The sequence below is a fragment of the Budorcas taxicolor genome, chromosome 5, assembly GCF_023091745.1.
Source record: "Budorcas taxicolor isolate Tak-1 chromosome 5, Takin1.1, whole genome shotgun sequence".
In the NCBI taxonomy this organism is placed as follows: domain Eukaryota; kingdom Metazoa; phylum Chordata; class Mammalia; order Artiodactyla; family Bovidae; genus Budorcas; species Budorcas taxicolor.
This window is the reverse complement of record NC_068914.1, coordinates 118,648,489-118,664,052: the sequence shown is the minus strand read 5'-3', so window position 1 is coordinate 118,664,052 and position 15,564 is coordinate 118,648,489. Positions and strand designations below refer to the sequence as shown.

General features: G+C 52.3%; 1 protein-coding gene across 1 annotated transcript; it reads left to right on the top strand.

Annotated features, from left to right (window-relative positions):
- Positions 1–5: 5 nt before the first annotated feature.
- TXN2 (thioredoxin 2) lies at positions 6–10,109 on the top strand. Its single transcript, XM_052640172.1, has 4 exons — positions 6–88; positions 912–1,171; positions 3,175–3,298; positions 9,252–10,109. The coding sequence occupies exons 2-4, from the start codon at positions 912–914 to the stop codon at positions 9,363–9,365; spliced, it is 498 nt and encodes a 165-aa protein (XP_052496132.1). The 5' UTR covers positions 6–88; the 3' UTR covers positions 9,366–10,109.
- Positions 10,110–15,564: the final 5,455 nt, after the last annotated feature.

Below are 15,564 nucleotides of genomic sequence, written 5' to 3'. Positions count from 1 at the left end.
CTCGCCCCCCTCAGGAAGTGACGACAGAAGTGCCCTTGACCGGTGAGGAGGGACCCGCTGTGCATCCCTCCGCTCTCGCTGCAGAGAGGTAGGAGGCCCTTGGGGTGGCTCGAGGTGGTGTTGCGGCTGAGGCACACTGCAGGCGTTTTCCTGTGCGGGCCGGCGGCCCAGCGGGCGGAGACCGTGGAGGGGGGAACCTGTCTTCCGAGGAGCCGGGGTCCCTGCTGACGTCCAGTTCCCCAGTTCCTTCTACACACACGTCCCTCCTTTTTAGTTCCCCCACACTCCTGCCCCCATGCCTCTTCGTTGCTCCCTGAATTGTGGTTCCTCTTTCCTGATGCTTTGACAACCCTCTCTTTGTCTTTAATTTTTCCATTAAAATACTTTTAGGAAGAGTAATCGATAGAGTGAGAATTTCTCAGACCGCCTTGGGTTCCATTGTTGACTTATTTAATAATGTATTTTGGGCGTGTCACAATTTACCTGAGTCTCGGAATCCTTTTGAGTGATAGCGTTATTGAAACATTTGCAACGTTGATCTAGGAAGACTAATGTATGTAAGATACCTGACTGTTAGCGGATGCTTTGTAAATATTGGTTCCTCCTCTTCTATTGTAATTCCATAATATCCTGATTCATTGGTTGTCGACCCAGTTTTCTTGTACTGTTTTTTTTGTTTGTTTTTTAACCTGTGCTGGTTATTGATTCCTTCCCTTTGATTCTCATCCTTTACTCACCTCTACTCCAGAAATCTTATGGATTATTTTCCAGCCTTTTACTTCTGGTCCTGCGTCTTAAACCCCACCCCCCCGCCCCCGCCCGCCAACCACCACCACCGTACTCCCACATACGTCTTTATTATTTCCTGATGTGTTGACTGTCCCCACTGTCCCTGCTTCTTCCCCTCACAGATGGCTCAGCGACTTCTGAGGAGGTTCCTGACCTCCATAATCTCTGGGAAGCCCTCTCAGAGTCGGTGGGCACCCGTTGCCTCCAGGGCCCTGCAGACCCCACAGTACGGTCCTGGTTACCTGACAGTAGCACCCAGCCAAGCCCGATCTATATACACCACCAGAGTCTGTTCAACAACCTTTAACATCCAGGATGGACCTGACTTTCAAGACCGAGTTGTCAATAGTGAGACACCAGTGGTTGTGGATTTCCATGCACAGTGAGTCCTGGGGGTTCGCGGAAGCCTGGGGTATCGCTTATTCAGGTATTTATTTATTGAGAGGCTTCTGTGTCTCAGTACTCCATTTGATACTTCTCATACATGGACTCGGGGTCACAAAAAGTCAGATACAACTAAGTGAATGAACAACAACATACTTAGACTCATTGCAAAGGCTGAGGAGACCCAATCCCTTCTCTCAAAGATTACGTGTAGTTTGATAGGAGACAGACTAGTAAACAGTCTTCAAAACTCACTCCATATATCTATGGCTTATTCATGTTGATGTATGACACAAATCAATGCAATATTGTTAAACAGTTATCTTTCAATTAAAAATAACTTTAAAAAACTCACTATGATTAGTGCTTGGAAGCATTTATATTCTGTATCTCACTGCTCAAGAGGCTCAGGTCATTTTCAACTTGAACCAACTCAGAGAAAACATGCCTCTAGCGTCATCTGCCCTTTGGTGTATACCAAACATATACAGATCCCTGCAGAGAGTTAGTTTTATTTTAACCTCTTGCCATCCAGACTGGAAAGGGCTGGCAAAAAGTTTTCAATGCCATTGCAGTGGTGCCCACACTTGCAGGCCATGGGCAGAGAGTTTCTTTCCAATGCTGTATGAGTTTGTTTTAGGGATATTTAAGTGCCTATGGTCTTCTTATTGTTGGCCTGGCCTTCTTCATTTCTGGACCTTTGAGACCTGGCTCAATGTCTGACTCCAAAACAGCTGGACAAACCCCTCAAAATAGGGCAGCCTGAAAGGAACCAGTGTAGCCTGAGTTAAAAGTTGGAAGGCCTTCTGAGCAAACCACTGACAGATTCTTTTGGTTTTGTTCCTATTTCTCTGACTCACCATGTACCTTGGGCAGACCATGTGGTGGCCTTGTTCCTTCTTGTCTTCACTTGTGGTGGGAGATAAAGTCTTGCAGACTGGGTTTTTAGGTGTTGTAAGTTTATTTGTTGGAATCTCTGAATGCGAAGGGTTTTAAAGGCTGAGAATAACACGGGAGTCACCAACCAAGGATTCATGGAAGGCAGAGCTATCCTGCCATCCTGGTCTGGTGAGCACACCAGAGAGAGCTTCCAAGATGGATGAAGAGTTGGCTGATGCCTCATCTTCTTCCTCACCAAGAAAGCAAGGGTTGAATTTGTTCATTGAGTGACAGCACTGTCCTTAGTGCCACATACTTAGGGATAACAGCCTAGGCTTACCACTTGGAGGGGAACATCTGTGTCCAGTGCAGTCATGGCGGTTGACCCAGGGCCTCAGGGATCACAGAGTAACCTGGGCCTCAGAGAAGACCCTTGGAACACAGTCTTGGATGCAGTCCCAGACCTTGCACAGTTCTGGGAACTTGTATGGGCCTCAGTTTCTTAGGAAGATTTTTTTTTTCCTTTGCTGGGTTGAGGGTTCTGAGTAGTAAAAACTGAAGAGGTCCTGGTGCTGTGACTGGCATGTCATGAAACTCCCTAGCCACTGGTTTCTGCTACCTTAGTTCTGAGGCTGTGAGGTGTTTGAAGTAACTCCTCAGCTTACAAAGCACATTTATCCACATCGTCTTAGTTAATTTGTCATCAGAGCTTTGACAGCCACAGTCTCCTTCACATGAAGAAACTGAGGCTTCAGAATAATTAGCTGATTGGTGAGGAAGCCTGTCTTTGAACCTAAACGTTCTAACTTCAAATGCCATTTTCCTCTGTACAACAGTTTATTTCTTTTAGGTAGAGTGAAATTAGTGAAATAACCCTTCTAAGAATCTTAGGATGAGGCCCATGTTATTGGAAATCCAGGGCCTGTGAAAATTCCCTAGTTGCAGAGTCTGCTGTAATTAACCGGCATGTCAGCATTGCAAGTGAACATTCACACACTGTAGGGAGAGGTAACCAGGAGAGAGGGTTCAGCAGAGAGATGTAGGATGAGGCAAGGCCCCAGAAGGCTATAGATCACTGGGCGAGCACTTCTGTGACGGGATGCTTCTTTCTCCCCTTCCAAGGTGGTGTGGTCCCTGCAAGATCCTGGGGCCCCGGTTAGAGAAGGTGGTGGCCAAGCAGCATGGAAAGGTGGTGATGGCCAAAGTGGATATCGATGACCACACAGACCTCGCCCTAGAGTATGAGGTATGGATCGGCAGGGGATTGCTACAGGGCAACTGGTGGGGGTGCTTGGGGTCACGGGGTTGCTGGAAATGTCTTAGGGACCAGCAGGGAGTCAGTAAGGGGGTGTCCTGATTCTTTCTAGAACTCTCAGGGGTTTAGAACACTTTGCAGCTGTGACTCCATTAATCCTCTGAGCCTTCTGTCTCTCTTCAATACCTTTAGGAACTGGGATGTATGATCCCAAACACCAGGTTTTTCTCTGAGTCTCAGGAAGTTGATGGCCCTTCCTCATTCATGGATTCATCTATCCATCCCTGCAGTGTGCCAGGCATACATGATGCTGGCACAAACAAGATGAGCTCTTTGTTCCCAAGGGGAGCAGGGAGGGGAGTAGAGGGGATAAGGAATGTGTCACGTTAGAGGGACCCTCTGGGCGGAGCCGTGAAGAAGGCAGGGCCAAGAGTACACAGACACGAAGACATGAGCTGCTCTCCCATGTTTGATTGACTTGTCCATTTCTTCAGCAGACATGTATCCAGAGTGCCTTCAATGCCAGGGCTGTGACTCGGGGCTGAGGATGCGGCAGTGAACAGAACTAACAGAGTCCCTGCCTTCGTGGAGCCTGAGTGCTAGTGTTTTAGATTGGGCATCCACAAACTTGTTCTCTAAAGGACAAGATGGTACCTGTTTGAGGCTTTGTAGGACACCGGTCTCTGTTGCAAATGCTCACCTGTCTGGTAGCTCGAGGGTAACCATAGAATCTACATGAATGGGCACGGCCATGTGCCAGCAAAACTTCATTTACAAAATTCCAGGGTTAGACTTGTGGGCCACAGGTCACTGTTCCCTGTTTCAGATAATAAGTGTCCTGGGAAAAAAGAAATCAGGAATAGCAGGTGGGAGTGCTGGGCCTAGGGCAGGGAGGGTTTCCTTTTTTTAAAGGGTTGGGTAAGGAAGGCCTCACTGAAAAGCACCATCTGAGCAGAGACCTGGAAGGGGTAAAGAATGAACGATGCAGCTCTTTAGAAGTGGATTCTGGCAGAGCAGGGTCTTTTACAAAGACCCTGAGTGAGCAAACAGGCAGCTGGGAAGGCCGACTGTGGCCACATTGCGAGGACCCTGAATAGCCATGCTGAAGACAGTCATTACAGAGCCAGGGTCACATACCTGGTGGCCTGTGGGTCACATCTGGCTCAGTGAGTTGACTGGGCTGGTCCTCGAAGTGGTTTTTTTTTTTTAGTAATGGACTGGATGCTAATATTTAAAACTAAGAAGATTTCATGCGAAAATCCATATTTCTGGTTCTCTGAAATATCTGGATCTGGCCATAGTGAACCTTCACTCTTTCCTGGTAGTAGTGATGAAGGAGGTGGCCTCTCCCTTTCTCAGACTTTGGAAGTCCATGTTAGATTCCCTTGAGACCAAGTCAAGTAGAGATGCCTGTCCTCCACAGTCCCTGTGGCAGGAAATGTGTGGGGGCAGGGTGAGAATAGACTGGCTGCCCCTAGACCTGGGGCTGGGAGTGGTCCCTCAAGGAAAGCCGGGCTGCCCTGACCAGAGGCAAGGGCAAGAGATGCTGGGCAGGCAAAGCCACAGATGATGACTGCAGGTGGTTGGGGGGATGTTACCCTAGTAAGACTGCCCACAGCACTGGGTGACCAGAGCGGCTTACAGGGCTCAGCTGTCCCACTGATCGCTCAGTCAGGGAGGCACTGGTCTGGCCATTTAGGGGCCCCCTGATTTCGTTGCTTGTCCATCCCTCCCCAGAGACCGACGGGAGCTGTGGGAGTGGGTATGGCCTTCCGGTGTGAGTTCAGGGCTGGAGCTTCTGGCCACCCCAGGAGGACGGACAGACTCCACATGTCTTAGGCTCCCTCCCTCCTGATACTGCAGCTTTGGTCTCAGCCAGTGGAACTTAGGCTAACACATCCCAAGCACCAACCGTGCCCCAGGAGCTGTGGTAACTATAAGGATACAAGGGATAACCCACTTCCTCCAGCTGTGGTCACGGGTGGTAAGAATTCCCAGGACCACCTTGCCGGGATTGCCAGGAGTCTGCGTTCCTGGTGACGTCGGGCCTGGCCCTGAAGTCCTGTGGTTAAGCCTGGCAAGTGTGTGACAGGGGAGGGGTCCTCTTGTAGGGTCTTCTCTGTCTGTCCACCGTCTAGAGAGTACATGGGTCATACAGAGGGACCTCAAGGCTGCTGGGCCCAGGTCACCTGGACACAGCCTTTTGGTCTTGCCAGGTCCTGAGCTGACCAGTTGCCAGGTCATTGTTGGCTAAGGAAGCTCCCGCAGGGATTCTTCCTGACCCTTCCCCTACCCTCCTTCCTTCCTTCACACCTGGTGTTTTGGAAGAGAGTGTGAGGACATGTTAGCTAAGGGATCCATAGCTCCTCCTGGGACAGCTTGCTCCAAGGCCTGAAGGCCTTTTCCAAATGGTGAATGAACTTGGAGAAGCTGCTTTAAATTATATTCAGGGAATTAGGGGCTTCTCCCCAAACTCTTCTGCCACTCCCAAGCCCAGCACACATTCTCAGGGTGTGTCTCCTTCCTTGCACAAATTCCTCTCCCTTGCCACCACACTCTATGTTTCCATTAACTATCCACCCTAGAATTTGACCATCTTCCAAAGGAGAGAGGAGGGAAGGTCGCCCAGGGCCTTGGGGTGTGCCTCCCCCCACCACACACACACTGCCCTGAGTTGGCCAAGTGAAGGGCCCTCTTCTTCCCCACCTCCTCAGGTTCTCTGGCTGGGCATTCCCCAATTGTTCAGACCCTGCAGAGAAAGAGTGGCTGTGGACCTTGACCCTTAATACTGTCCTCTGGGGCTTCTGATGTTCACCTCACACATGGAGTTTCATTATTTATCTCATCTTACAGCGAATGCCCTTTAAACAGCATTTTCAGAACAACCAAATAGCAGTAATCTTACCATCCAAACAAATCACTGCCAACATTTGGGGTACCTTGTTTGGGTTTTTTGTTTGAAATTTTTTTAATGGTCCGTATAACCTCACAGTGGAGAAGGAAATGGCAACCCACTCCAGTATTCTTGCCTGGAGAACCCCATTGGCAGAGAAGCCTGGCAGGCTACAGTCCACGGGGTCACAAGAGTCGGATGCAACTTAGCGACTACACCACCGCTGCCACCATAACCTCACAGACAGTTCATTGAATCATAGTATTTCAGCATTACTGGAATACACACAGTACTTCAGTCACTGGGCTTCCCTGGTGGCTCAGTGGTAAAGAATTCATCTGCCAATGCAGGAGACCTGGGTTTGATCCCTGGGTTGAGAAGATGCCCCTGGAGAAGGAAATGGCAACCCACTCCAGTATTCTTGCTTGAGAAATCCCGTAGACAGAGGAGCCTAGTAGGCTACAGTCAATGGGGTCACAAAGAGTCAGACACAACTTAGCGACTTAACAGTAGCAAGTGCTGCAGCTGTCCCCAGGAGGTCCTTAGCAGTTCTCAAATGGAGGAAACTGGGCTGAGACAGGAGAGGACAAGGCAGGGTGCCAAGCACAGTGGCGGCATGGGCAGGGTGGGGACGCACACGCGTTGCCTCTCCTGGGCTCTTCAGCCAAGCCTGGGCCACCTCCACGTGGCTTCCTGGGCAGGAGGAAGGCAGCACATTTTAGTGCATCTCTTCATTCCTTCTCTGGCCCCTCGCTTGCCTCAGTGGCGCCAGAATGGAGAGGGAAGTTGAATTCTTGCTCTACCACAATCCCCTGAAACTGAAATCACCATTCCAGAAGAATGTGCGAAGGCCCCGTGCACTTCCATTTAAGGCAGTCTTTGCAAGCACCAGCCCCTCCAGATTTGTGAGCTGAGCTCAGGGTCAGCCTAGCCACCTCCTCTCCGCGGGGGTGAGGAGAGTCCAGTCATAGCCCAGGTATCCCTGCAGTGCCCTGGGAGATCCTGCTTTGGCAGGAGCTTGGCTCTGTGTGTGTCTGTGTCTGTGTGTCTAGGCTCAGACCTCAAAGAACTCCCTTGATAAGTAATGACTAGACCTTGGTTGTCATGAAAATGCAGCCGCAGCATGTTTGCTGTACACCCAGCTAAGCACGGTCTGTGTGTGTAACCATGTACATGAGTTTACACTAATGCGATTATTATACAGGGGATCACCTAGAATTCCAGAGGAAAACAGTCTACTCCAAGCCACCTCAGTGAGCATAGGGTCCTGCTTAGAAGGAGGACCTGTAAAAACAATCAGACCTCTCCTCAGACATTGAGATACAGTTTCATCTCAGTTAAAGAAGCACAGGACAGGTGAGGTCCAGCAAGTACACAGTGGAGCAGTTAGTGCCTGAGCCTCTGGGGCTCAGTGGAGAGTTGCCAGGTGTGAGGCCACTGCCTTCACATACCACTAGAGGGCGCGAGAGACAGCACGTGTGGGCCCTGGGGCACCTCCAGGGACTGCATCCTGAGGGCGCCTTCTGGACCCAGAAGCTGGCAGCCACGTGGTGGACCCTGTGCTTCCTGCAGTCACCCACGCCAGGGGCAGGAGTGATAAGGACAGGAGCCAGTGGTGGGACTGTGACAGGGATACACATGGTCAGCCCACCACCGCCAGTGGGTCTATCTGCACACTGCCTCTGTGAAGTGTGTCAGTTGCCACCCACAGCAGCCCCAGGACAGTCCTTGAAGGGGCCTGAAGGCTAGGTCCTACAAAGCCTCTTAGGAGAGGAATGCACAGCCTGCCACAGAGTCAGTGCGTGGGGCACCTGAGACATGACTGGCCAGACCTGCACTTCTGTTGTGTAACTGCCGTGTGTGCAGTTAGAGCATTCTGAATCTTAAGTCTGGCCTCCCAAGTGACTCACCAGCAGGACCGCACTTGGAATATGTGAAAACCTGGTATGTTTTAGAAATTGCTGTTGTTACTTTGTAGTTAACATGTATGTAAGAAAAGTCTGTGTTTATCTTGTTCTGTTTATATGGTTTTTTTCATCAAATACCCACAGATACCAGGCGGGGCGCCCAGGCAGCAGAAAATGCGCCATGCCAAAGCAGGTCTTCAGCCTCATTTATGTACCATATAATCTATACAGGTCCCCTGGGGGAGCGTCAGAAAACGCTTCACAAGCCAGGAATGTCCAGCCCCCTAATAAATAAACATCAGCTCTCAAGGCTGAGCCCCACCTCCCACACTCCCAGTGTGAGTCAGTGAATTTCTGGACCCCGTTAACCATCATTACAGGGAGCCAGAGGAGCTTGTTTGGGGCCCTAGATTCGACTTTTGTGACGTGCCCACTGTAGCCTTCATTTGTGGGGTGCTCCCTGTGTGCTCAGGACAGGACACTGTGCTGAGACTTTGCCTGGATTGCCCCATTCAGCCCTCATACCCGCTGATGGAAGTCCCAGTAGTATCTCCATTTCCTGGTGAAAATACGAGAGTCAGAGTGATGGAGTGGCTCGCCCCAAATGGGCCAAGATTCGATCAGCCGGCCCAGAGCTTGGTCCTGACTGCTCAGCCTTATATACAGACCTCTAATCCCTCTCCTAAAGCTTCACCAGCGAGACTCATCCTCATTTCACAGAAGAAAGCACCAAGGTTCCAAAGGTGGTGTGACCTGGCCAAGGCCCCCAGCTAAAGAGTGACAGGATTCTCCTGGTCTCCCCTGTGCCAGGCTGCCCCTCAGCTCCTCCCCGCCCCCAGCCTGGGCCTGCAGCTGCATGGGTTATTTTAATCTCTCCTGTCATTCCAGCCAAACCACTGGGACAGTGAGTCAGTCATGCGGTTGGTGGAGGAAGGGTACAGCTGGGAGCCTACAGTGGAAAAGCTGCTCCAGTGGGTGGATTTCCAGGCCCTGAAGTCCCCCTGTGCAAGGGGAGGGGGTCCCGCCTGTGGCTCTGGCAGTCACTTCAAGGCCTGAGCCAGCAGCCCGCTCCCCAGAGTTTGGGGCTACTGTAGAGAAGAGCTCACTTCTGAGTGACTTGACCTCCTTTGTCCTCTCCACCCAGGTGTCAGCTGTGCCCACCGTACTGGCCATGAAGAATGGAGACGTGGTGGACAAGTTTGTGGGGATCAAAGATGAAGACCAGCTAGAGGCCTTCCTGAAGAAACTGATTGGCTGACAAGCAGGGAAGCATCCTGACTGCCCCTGCCTTCCAGGGCCCCGAGGTCCCCGGGGGACCCCAATAGAACTCGCCGCCCTTTTGTGCTGGCCCCTCCCACCTCCTCCCTCTGTCTGGCCCCTGTGGGCCTGTGCTTTGGAGACCAGGCCTCCAAAATTAGGAGTCTCAAGTGCTCCTGACCTGCTGCCCTCCAGGGTGGCCACCCGAGGAATGGGGCTGCTGCAAAACTGGGGCAGCTGTCTTCCCAGCCACTCCATCTGCTCCCTCTAGGGCTTGAGGCCCTGCTTCTGGGATGCTGGGACACAGCCCAGGGCCAACCTGCAATAGCAGCTTCGTCCTGCCTCCTTGCTCCTTTCTGATCTGAATCCTGGGGCCTGGCTCACCTGCCTCCTGCATTTTTCTTTCCTGCCGCTGTTTTGTGAAAAGACAAGGAAAAAAACCCAGACAAGTGAGAGTAATACATGTAATTCTCTCATTTTTTGTAGGTCTGTAATAAAGAACTTTATGTGATCCCTTCCACCTCCCGCGGTGAAGAACAGGCCCTGGGCCCACACCCATCCCCCCAGAGACACCCCTCCCTCTTTCCTCCCAGGCACCAGGGCAGCAGACAGGTGTTGGGCTGTGGGCATCCTGCAGACCCTTGACTCTGAAAGGCTCAAGACACTACTCCCTCACCATTAGCTGGCCCTTTGGTTCTCTGAGGCTTCACTGTGAAAAAACTGGACCAATAAAGCTAGGGTTTGCACTGTTGCCAGCTTCCACTCTGTCTGGGCTCCAGGAGCACTTGTGATCCCTCCCAGGCTGCTGCTGTTTTCCCCCTCTGACCTCTACCACCCTCTTGCCCTTGACCAGCCATTCCTGTGACTACTGCTGTTGTCAGTGGTGGCCACTCTTTTGGGGACGGCTTTACACACAAGTCAGGCAGAAGGGAGTTTGTGGTCCCCATTATGCAGATGAAGATACAGAGGCTCTCGGGGTGCAGAGCCCACGCTTCTGCCCAGAGCTGGTTGCCTCTGAAGCCTGGGCTCTTGTCACTGATCCCCAGGGGCCACCTCTGCTAACCAGGTGCTCACTCTTGTGTGCACACTCCCAGAAAGCCTGGCTGGCCCCATGCCCATCCCAGCCCATCAGGAGGCGGGCTGTTCTTCCTGTGTGTGGGCAGGAACTCAAGAGGCTTTGAGACCAGGCTCTCTGCCTATTCTTGTTCCAAGGCTTCCCTTGGCCCATGGAGGAGGGTGCCAGGCAAACCAGGTTTCCAGCCGGCAAAGCCCATCGCTTTTTCTCCTGTGGCGGAGCCACCCTTTGGCTCACTTGCTAGCTGAGAGACCCACCCTGTGGATACTAGACTGCAGGGTGTCCTTCCCCTTGGCCCTAGGGTGCTGTGTGCACTCGGTGTTCTTAGTGTCCCTGTTGGAACTACCTGAGTTACTGCAGCTTCTTTGAGGGGTCAGCCCTAGGGCTGCCTTGAGAAGTCTGTGACAGGCGCCAGAGGGCGGGGTTAGCTCAGCAGCAAGGCCTGTGGGCTTGGGAAGGCCTCCGGCCTGGAATCTGTCACAGGCATGTGAAAGGGAAGTAAACCAGCAACTGGCATTTGTGGAGAAAGGCCAAGAGCTGTGTGTAAGATGAATGAGAACAGGCAGTGCTGAGAGATGCTTCCTGGGTGCCAGGCACTGTTCTCAGTACCTCCCCCATAGCAGCCCCGCAAGTCAGGCATTCTCATCACTGCTCCCGTTCACACACCAGATCCATGGAGGGAGCTTGGGAACTTGTCCAGGATGCGTAGCCCCCAGACACCTGGGCTGGCTCTGCTCCTGCGCTCACCCCCTCACCTTATAAAATGGAGTACGTGAGCCTAACCCCACAAGAGGCTGACAAAACTGGCAGCGTCAGCAGTCTTTATACAAGAGGCACTGATGCAGAGTTGAGTAAGTCAAAAATGCCCAGCAAGTAAGGGCTGGGGCTCGAGTTCAGAGCCGAGCACCCTGATGCCTGAGCCGGGGCCCTTCCCTTGCCATTGGCCTCCACTGCCACTCCTTAAAAGGTGCCCTTCGCCAAGCACTTTCTCTGTGCATGACCTCATTTAATTCCTCTCTTGTGAGGCAAGTGTTTCCATATTTCAACTGAAGGAACCGGTTTGGGGAAATTGACTTGCCCAAGGTCATATCTAAAAAGTGACAACGGCAGATTTGAACCCAGGTTGGGGGCTGGCCCCTCTGCCCAACCCGAGTAGGTGTGGAGCTGGGCTGGCAAAGGCCTTAGGGCGGAGGCAGGGCCCCTGTGCTGCCCAGAGCTCTCTGTCCTTAAAAGGTGTGCTGCGGGGCGAGGTGAGCTGGAGCAGCTGCCTCCCAGGTTGGCATCTCTGCCTGTGAGGCTGTTCGTGGTGTGAGTCACTGGCTGTGCACACAAGATCCCAGGGTGATCCCGTTTGACTAATTTCACGGTGCTGATCTCACCGGGACGCTGCTGGCTCTGCATCCCCAGCCCCACTGTTGTTGCCCTCTGGGTGCCTTGTGCTCCTGGGCCCATGAAAGAGGGGTTATGAGCATGCAGCTGCGGGGCCTGGCAGCCACAGGGACACCCCCGACCCCTCTGAAGCCCAGACACCTGCAAAACCTTCTCAGCCCTGAGACGTCCTGGGATGTGGCTTCTGCACCTGTGCTCCTAATACCAAGTTTACCCAGTTGATCTGGAGGCCGAGATGGAAGCTTGAGTTAGAGTTTATGTTCTCTGCTGTGACCCTACCACTCCCCTGCCAGGCAATTCTTCCCATTACACAAATGAGGAGACGGAGTGCCAAGTGACATCAGTGGAAAGGCCAAGACCCTGTTTCCAATAGGATTGCTAAGCACCAAAGAGCCTTAGGGGGTCTTAGAAGCACTTGGATGGATGAAGGGTGGTCACTATTGTGGGTGCCTTCTAAACATGAGAGGGAAAGTGACCACAGCCTCAAGAAGCTTGCACTTTAAGTTTGTTGTTTTTGTGTGTGTGTTTGTTAATATTTATTTATTTGACTTTAGTTGTGGCACATGGGGTCTTTACTTGTGGCATGTGGGATCTAGTTCCCTGACCAGGGATCAAACCCGAGGACTCCTTCACTGGGCACATAGTGTTTTAGCTACTGGACTACCAGGGAAGTCCCAGTTTGTTGTTGTTCAGTCACTAAATCGTATCCAACTCTTTGCAACCCTAGGACTGTAACCCACCAGGCTCCACTGTCCCTGGGATTCTCTACGTTTGAATACTGGAGTGGGTTGCCATTTCCTGACTCAAGAATCAAACCCACTTCTCCTGCGTGGGCAAGCAGATTGATTGTTTTTGTCTTAAGCAATATCTTTATTTTTACACAAAGCAGTACAAAATCAAGCAGTTCCTCAAAGGATGACTTGGAGCTAGGAAATCCATCCTAAGCATAAAAGTGTTAGTTGGTAAGTCGTATCCAGCTCTTCGTGACCCCATGGACTGTAGCGTGCCAGGCTCCTATGTCTATAGGATTTCCCAGGCAAGAATACTGGAGTAAGCTGCCGTTTCCTTCTCCAGGCAGGTGGATCCTTTATCACTGGTCCACCTGGCAAGCGCTTATGCTTTAAGACAGCAGAGCAAGGGGCGGTGGATCACCCTGAACGAATGTCAGAATGTGAGGGGTCCTGGAGTATCATCCAGACCCTCAAAAGGGCGCAAAGAGGGGGAAGGCTTGCCCAGGTTACAGAGTGTTTGTGATGGTTGGGGTCTGAAGCCAAGTGCGTTAACTTTAGCCAACCCTAAAATGAAAATGAATCACGGCCTTTTCTTCACTGGGCTCCAGGAGCAGGGAGCAAGCAGGTCGGCAGTGTCTCTGAGAAGGGCAGTCTGCGGGGTCAGAACCTGCTGGTCAAGGTGATGTTGGGGCTTTCCCTGTGCCTGCCCCAGCACGCCCCACCTGGGGGGAAGGGCCAAGGGCAGCTCAGCCCCTACCCCAGCCGCCTGGGGAGGGCTTCTCCGGTAAGTGAAGGTAATTTGGCCAGGCTACCGGAAACCCTAATGTGCAAGCCATGGGTTGGAAGGGTCCAGAGAACAATGTCAGCAGAGGGCAGGATGCCGTGAACGAGCCAGGCTTCCAGGCACGCTGTCGCAGTTCCTCTCTGCTGCCTGGAACACCGGGTGCAGGCGTGACCCTGAACCCCAGTCCCCAGCCTGGCTTACATGGCTCTGCCGGAAATCTGGGAGCCTTCCCTCCCCAGCTTTTTGGAAGCCGCCACCAGCCACCACACGATGGTGTAAGTCAGGAAGAAACAATCAGATCTGGGTTCAGGTCCTGAATTCAACATCCACTAGTGGAGCAGCCTTGCGCACATGGCCTCACCAGCCTCAGGCTCAGTTGTCACAGCAGCAAAACAGGGACAATGGTGGCTAGCCCTCCCTGAAGGCAAGATGTCACGTGTGTCATCTCACTGAGCCCTCACAGTGAGGAAGGGACTATCATTATTGCCATTTCACAGATGAGAAAACAGGCTCAGGGAGCTTTAGTAACTCTGCATCAACAGGTTGTTGGAGCTCAGATCTGAACTCAGATATGCTTGATTCCAAAGTCTCTGGGCTCTCACCCATTAGCTATACCGCTTTCACTTTGGGGGAAAGTTTTCCCTGAGCCTCGATTGCACCATCTTCAAACTGGGGCTAAAAATAATCATCACAGAATGAGGATCAAACATGCTGGACCTGCTTGAGGGTGCTCAAGAAGTGTCCTTTGCTTTGCTTTTTCCTCTCCTCCAGCTTCCCCCAACCCTAAGCTACATGTTAAACAGGAAACACCAGGCTTCCCGAGATAGAAATAAGGACCCCAGCACCTCACCATGGGAGGGGCCTGTTACTGTGCCAGGCAGTGGGCCTTACCTTTGGCTCTGTGTCCTGGCTCTGACCCCCGCCACCACCCCCCTCCTGGTGGTGACCTCACCCTTGGAGAATGCCCACTGGAATTCACCCTGAGTCTGGTCCCCTGGTCTCCATGCCTCCGAGCCACTTCTGACCCAGCCTCTCGCTCAGCCTCTAAGCCAGCCATCCACACAGCCACCAATGGGTGTGAGCCTGGATGCCGTTGCTACACAGCTGCTAGTCGGGTCCCCACCTTTGGCCGGCTTCCTGGCTGACCACAGGCGTGTAGCTGTCTGTCTCTGGCCGGCTGCCTGCCTCAGCCACCAGCAGGCAGGCGATTTGGCATGGATCCCTTCGTGTCCCACGTTGCCAGGTGCACCACCCACATCTAACCCTCCCAACACCCACCTGAGGTAGCAACCATTGTTCCCATATCACATACGAGGAAACTGAGGCCCAAAGAGATGGTGTGATGTGCCCAAGAACAGGGGAATGAAATGGGAGTATGGGGGGCTGGACTCCAACCCCTCAGCCTCCCCCTTGGCCACTCTCCGATCCCCAGGGGAGTCACAGCATCCCTGTTCCCATGTCAAGAGTGGAGATTTGGAGCCTCTCTCCATCTGCCTTCACCACCCTAGCCCCAGACAGCAGGCAGAGGAGTCCTTTGCTTAGGAACTACTCCTAAAGCTGCAGTATTCTCTCTAGTCCCAAAAGAGTGGCTTTGCCCCCTAACCTCAGCCAGCTGGTGTATCTGGATGCTTCTCTGGGCTGCCTGATGCTAGGAATTAGGAGTCAAAGCAGAGGAGGACAGAGCCTTGGCCCTCAAGAATCCTACAGCAAGCACACGGATACAATGTAAAGTATGAATGCTAGAGTAGCAACAAGTAACAAATACCATCATAATGATAAAGCAGAGAAAGAGTGGAAGCCCAGGTAAGGAGCAAGTCTGCAGGGCTGGGTAATACACAGAGGGGTTTTGTTTGAGAGAATTGGATAAGAGTCAGAGGCAGGTACTGGGAAGAGTGTTTCAGGCAGAGGGAGTGGCATGTGCAAAGGCACAGAGATGGGAAAGTAACATGACTTATCTGTCCCGGGGGAAGGCGGGGGTGCCAGAGGTTGAGTGGGGCACCACCAAGGGGGATGGAGCTAGGCTTTGAATAGGCCCTTGGAGTCAGAAAGACCCGGTTCCAGTGAAAGCCATCCCCCCACTAGCCAATCCTCATTTTTCTTCATCTCTGAAATGGGAAGATAGTGTATAACTTCCTTCTGGCTGAGAGATTGACGTGAGACAATATATGTGATGCTGGAGCATAGCGCCGTTACATGGTGAGCGTCGTGTTAAGTGTGTAGG

Bases quoted from the DNA above. Each gene is read 5' to 3' on its own strand.
- TXN2 (XM_052640172.1), top strand. From the start codon at position 912: ATGGCTCAGCGACTTCTGAGGAGGTTCCTGACCTCCATAATCTCTGGG. The intron at 1,172-3,174 runs GTGAGTCCTGGG...TCCCCTTCCAAG, and splicing joins GTTGTGGATTTCCATGCACA to GTGGTGTGGTCCCTGCAAGA. The intron at 3,299-9,251 runs GTATGGATCGGC...CTCTCCACCCAG, and splicing joins ACCTCGCCCTAGAGTATGAG to GTGTCAGCTGTGCCCACCGT.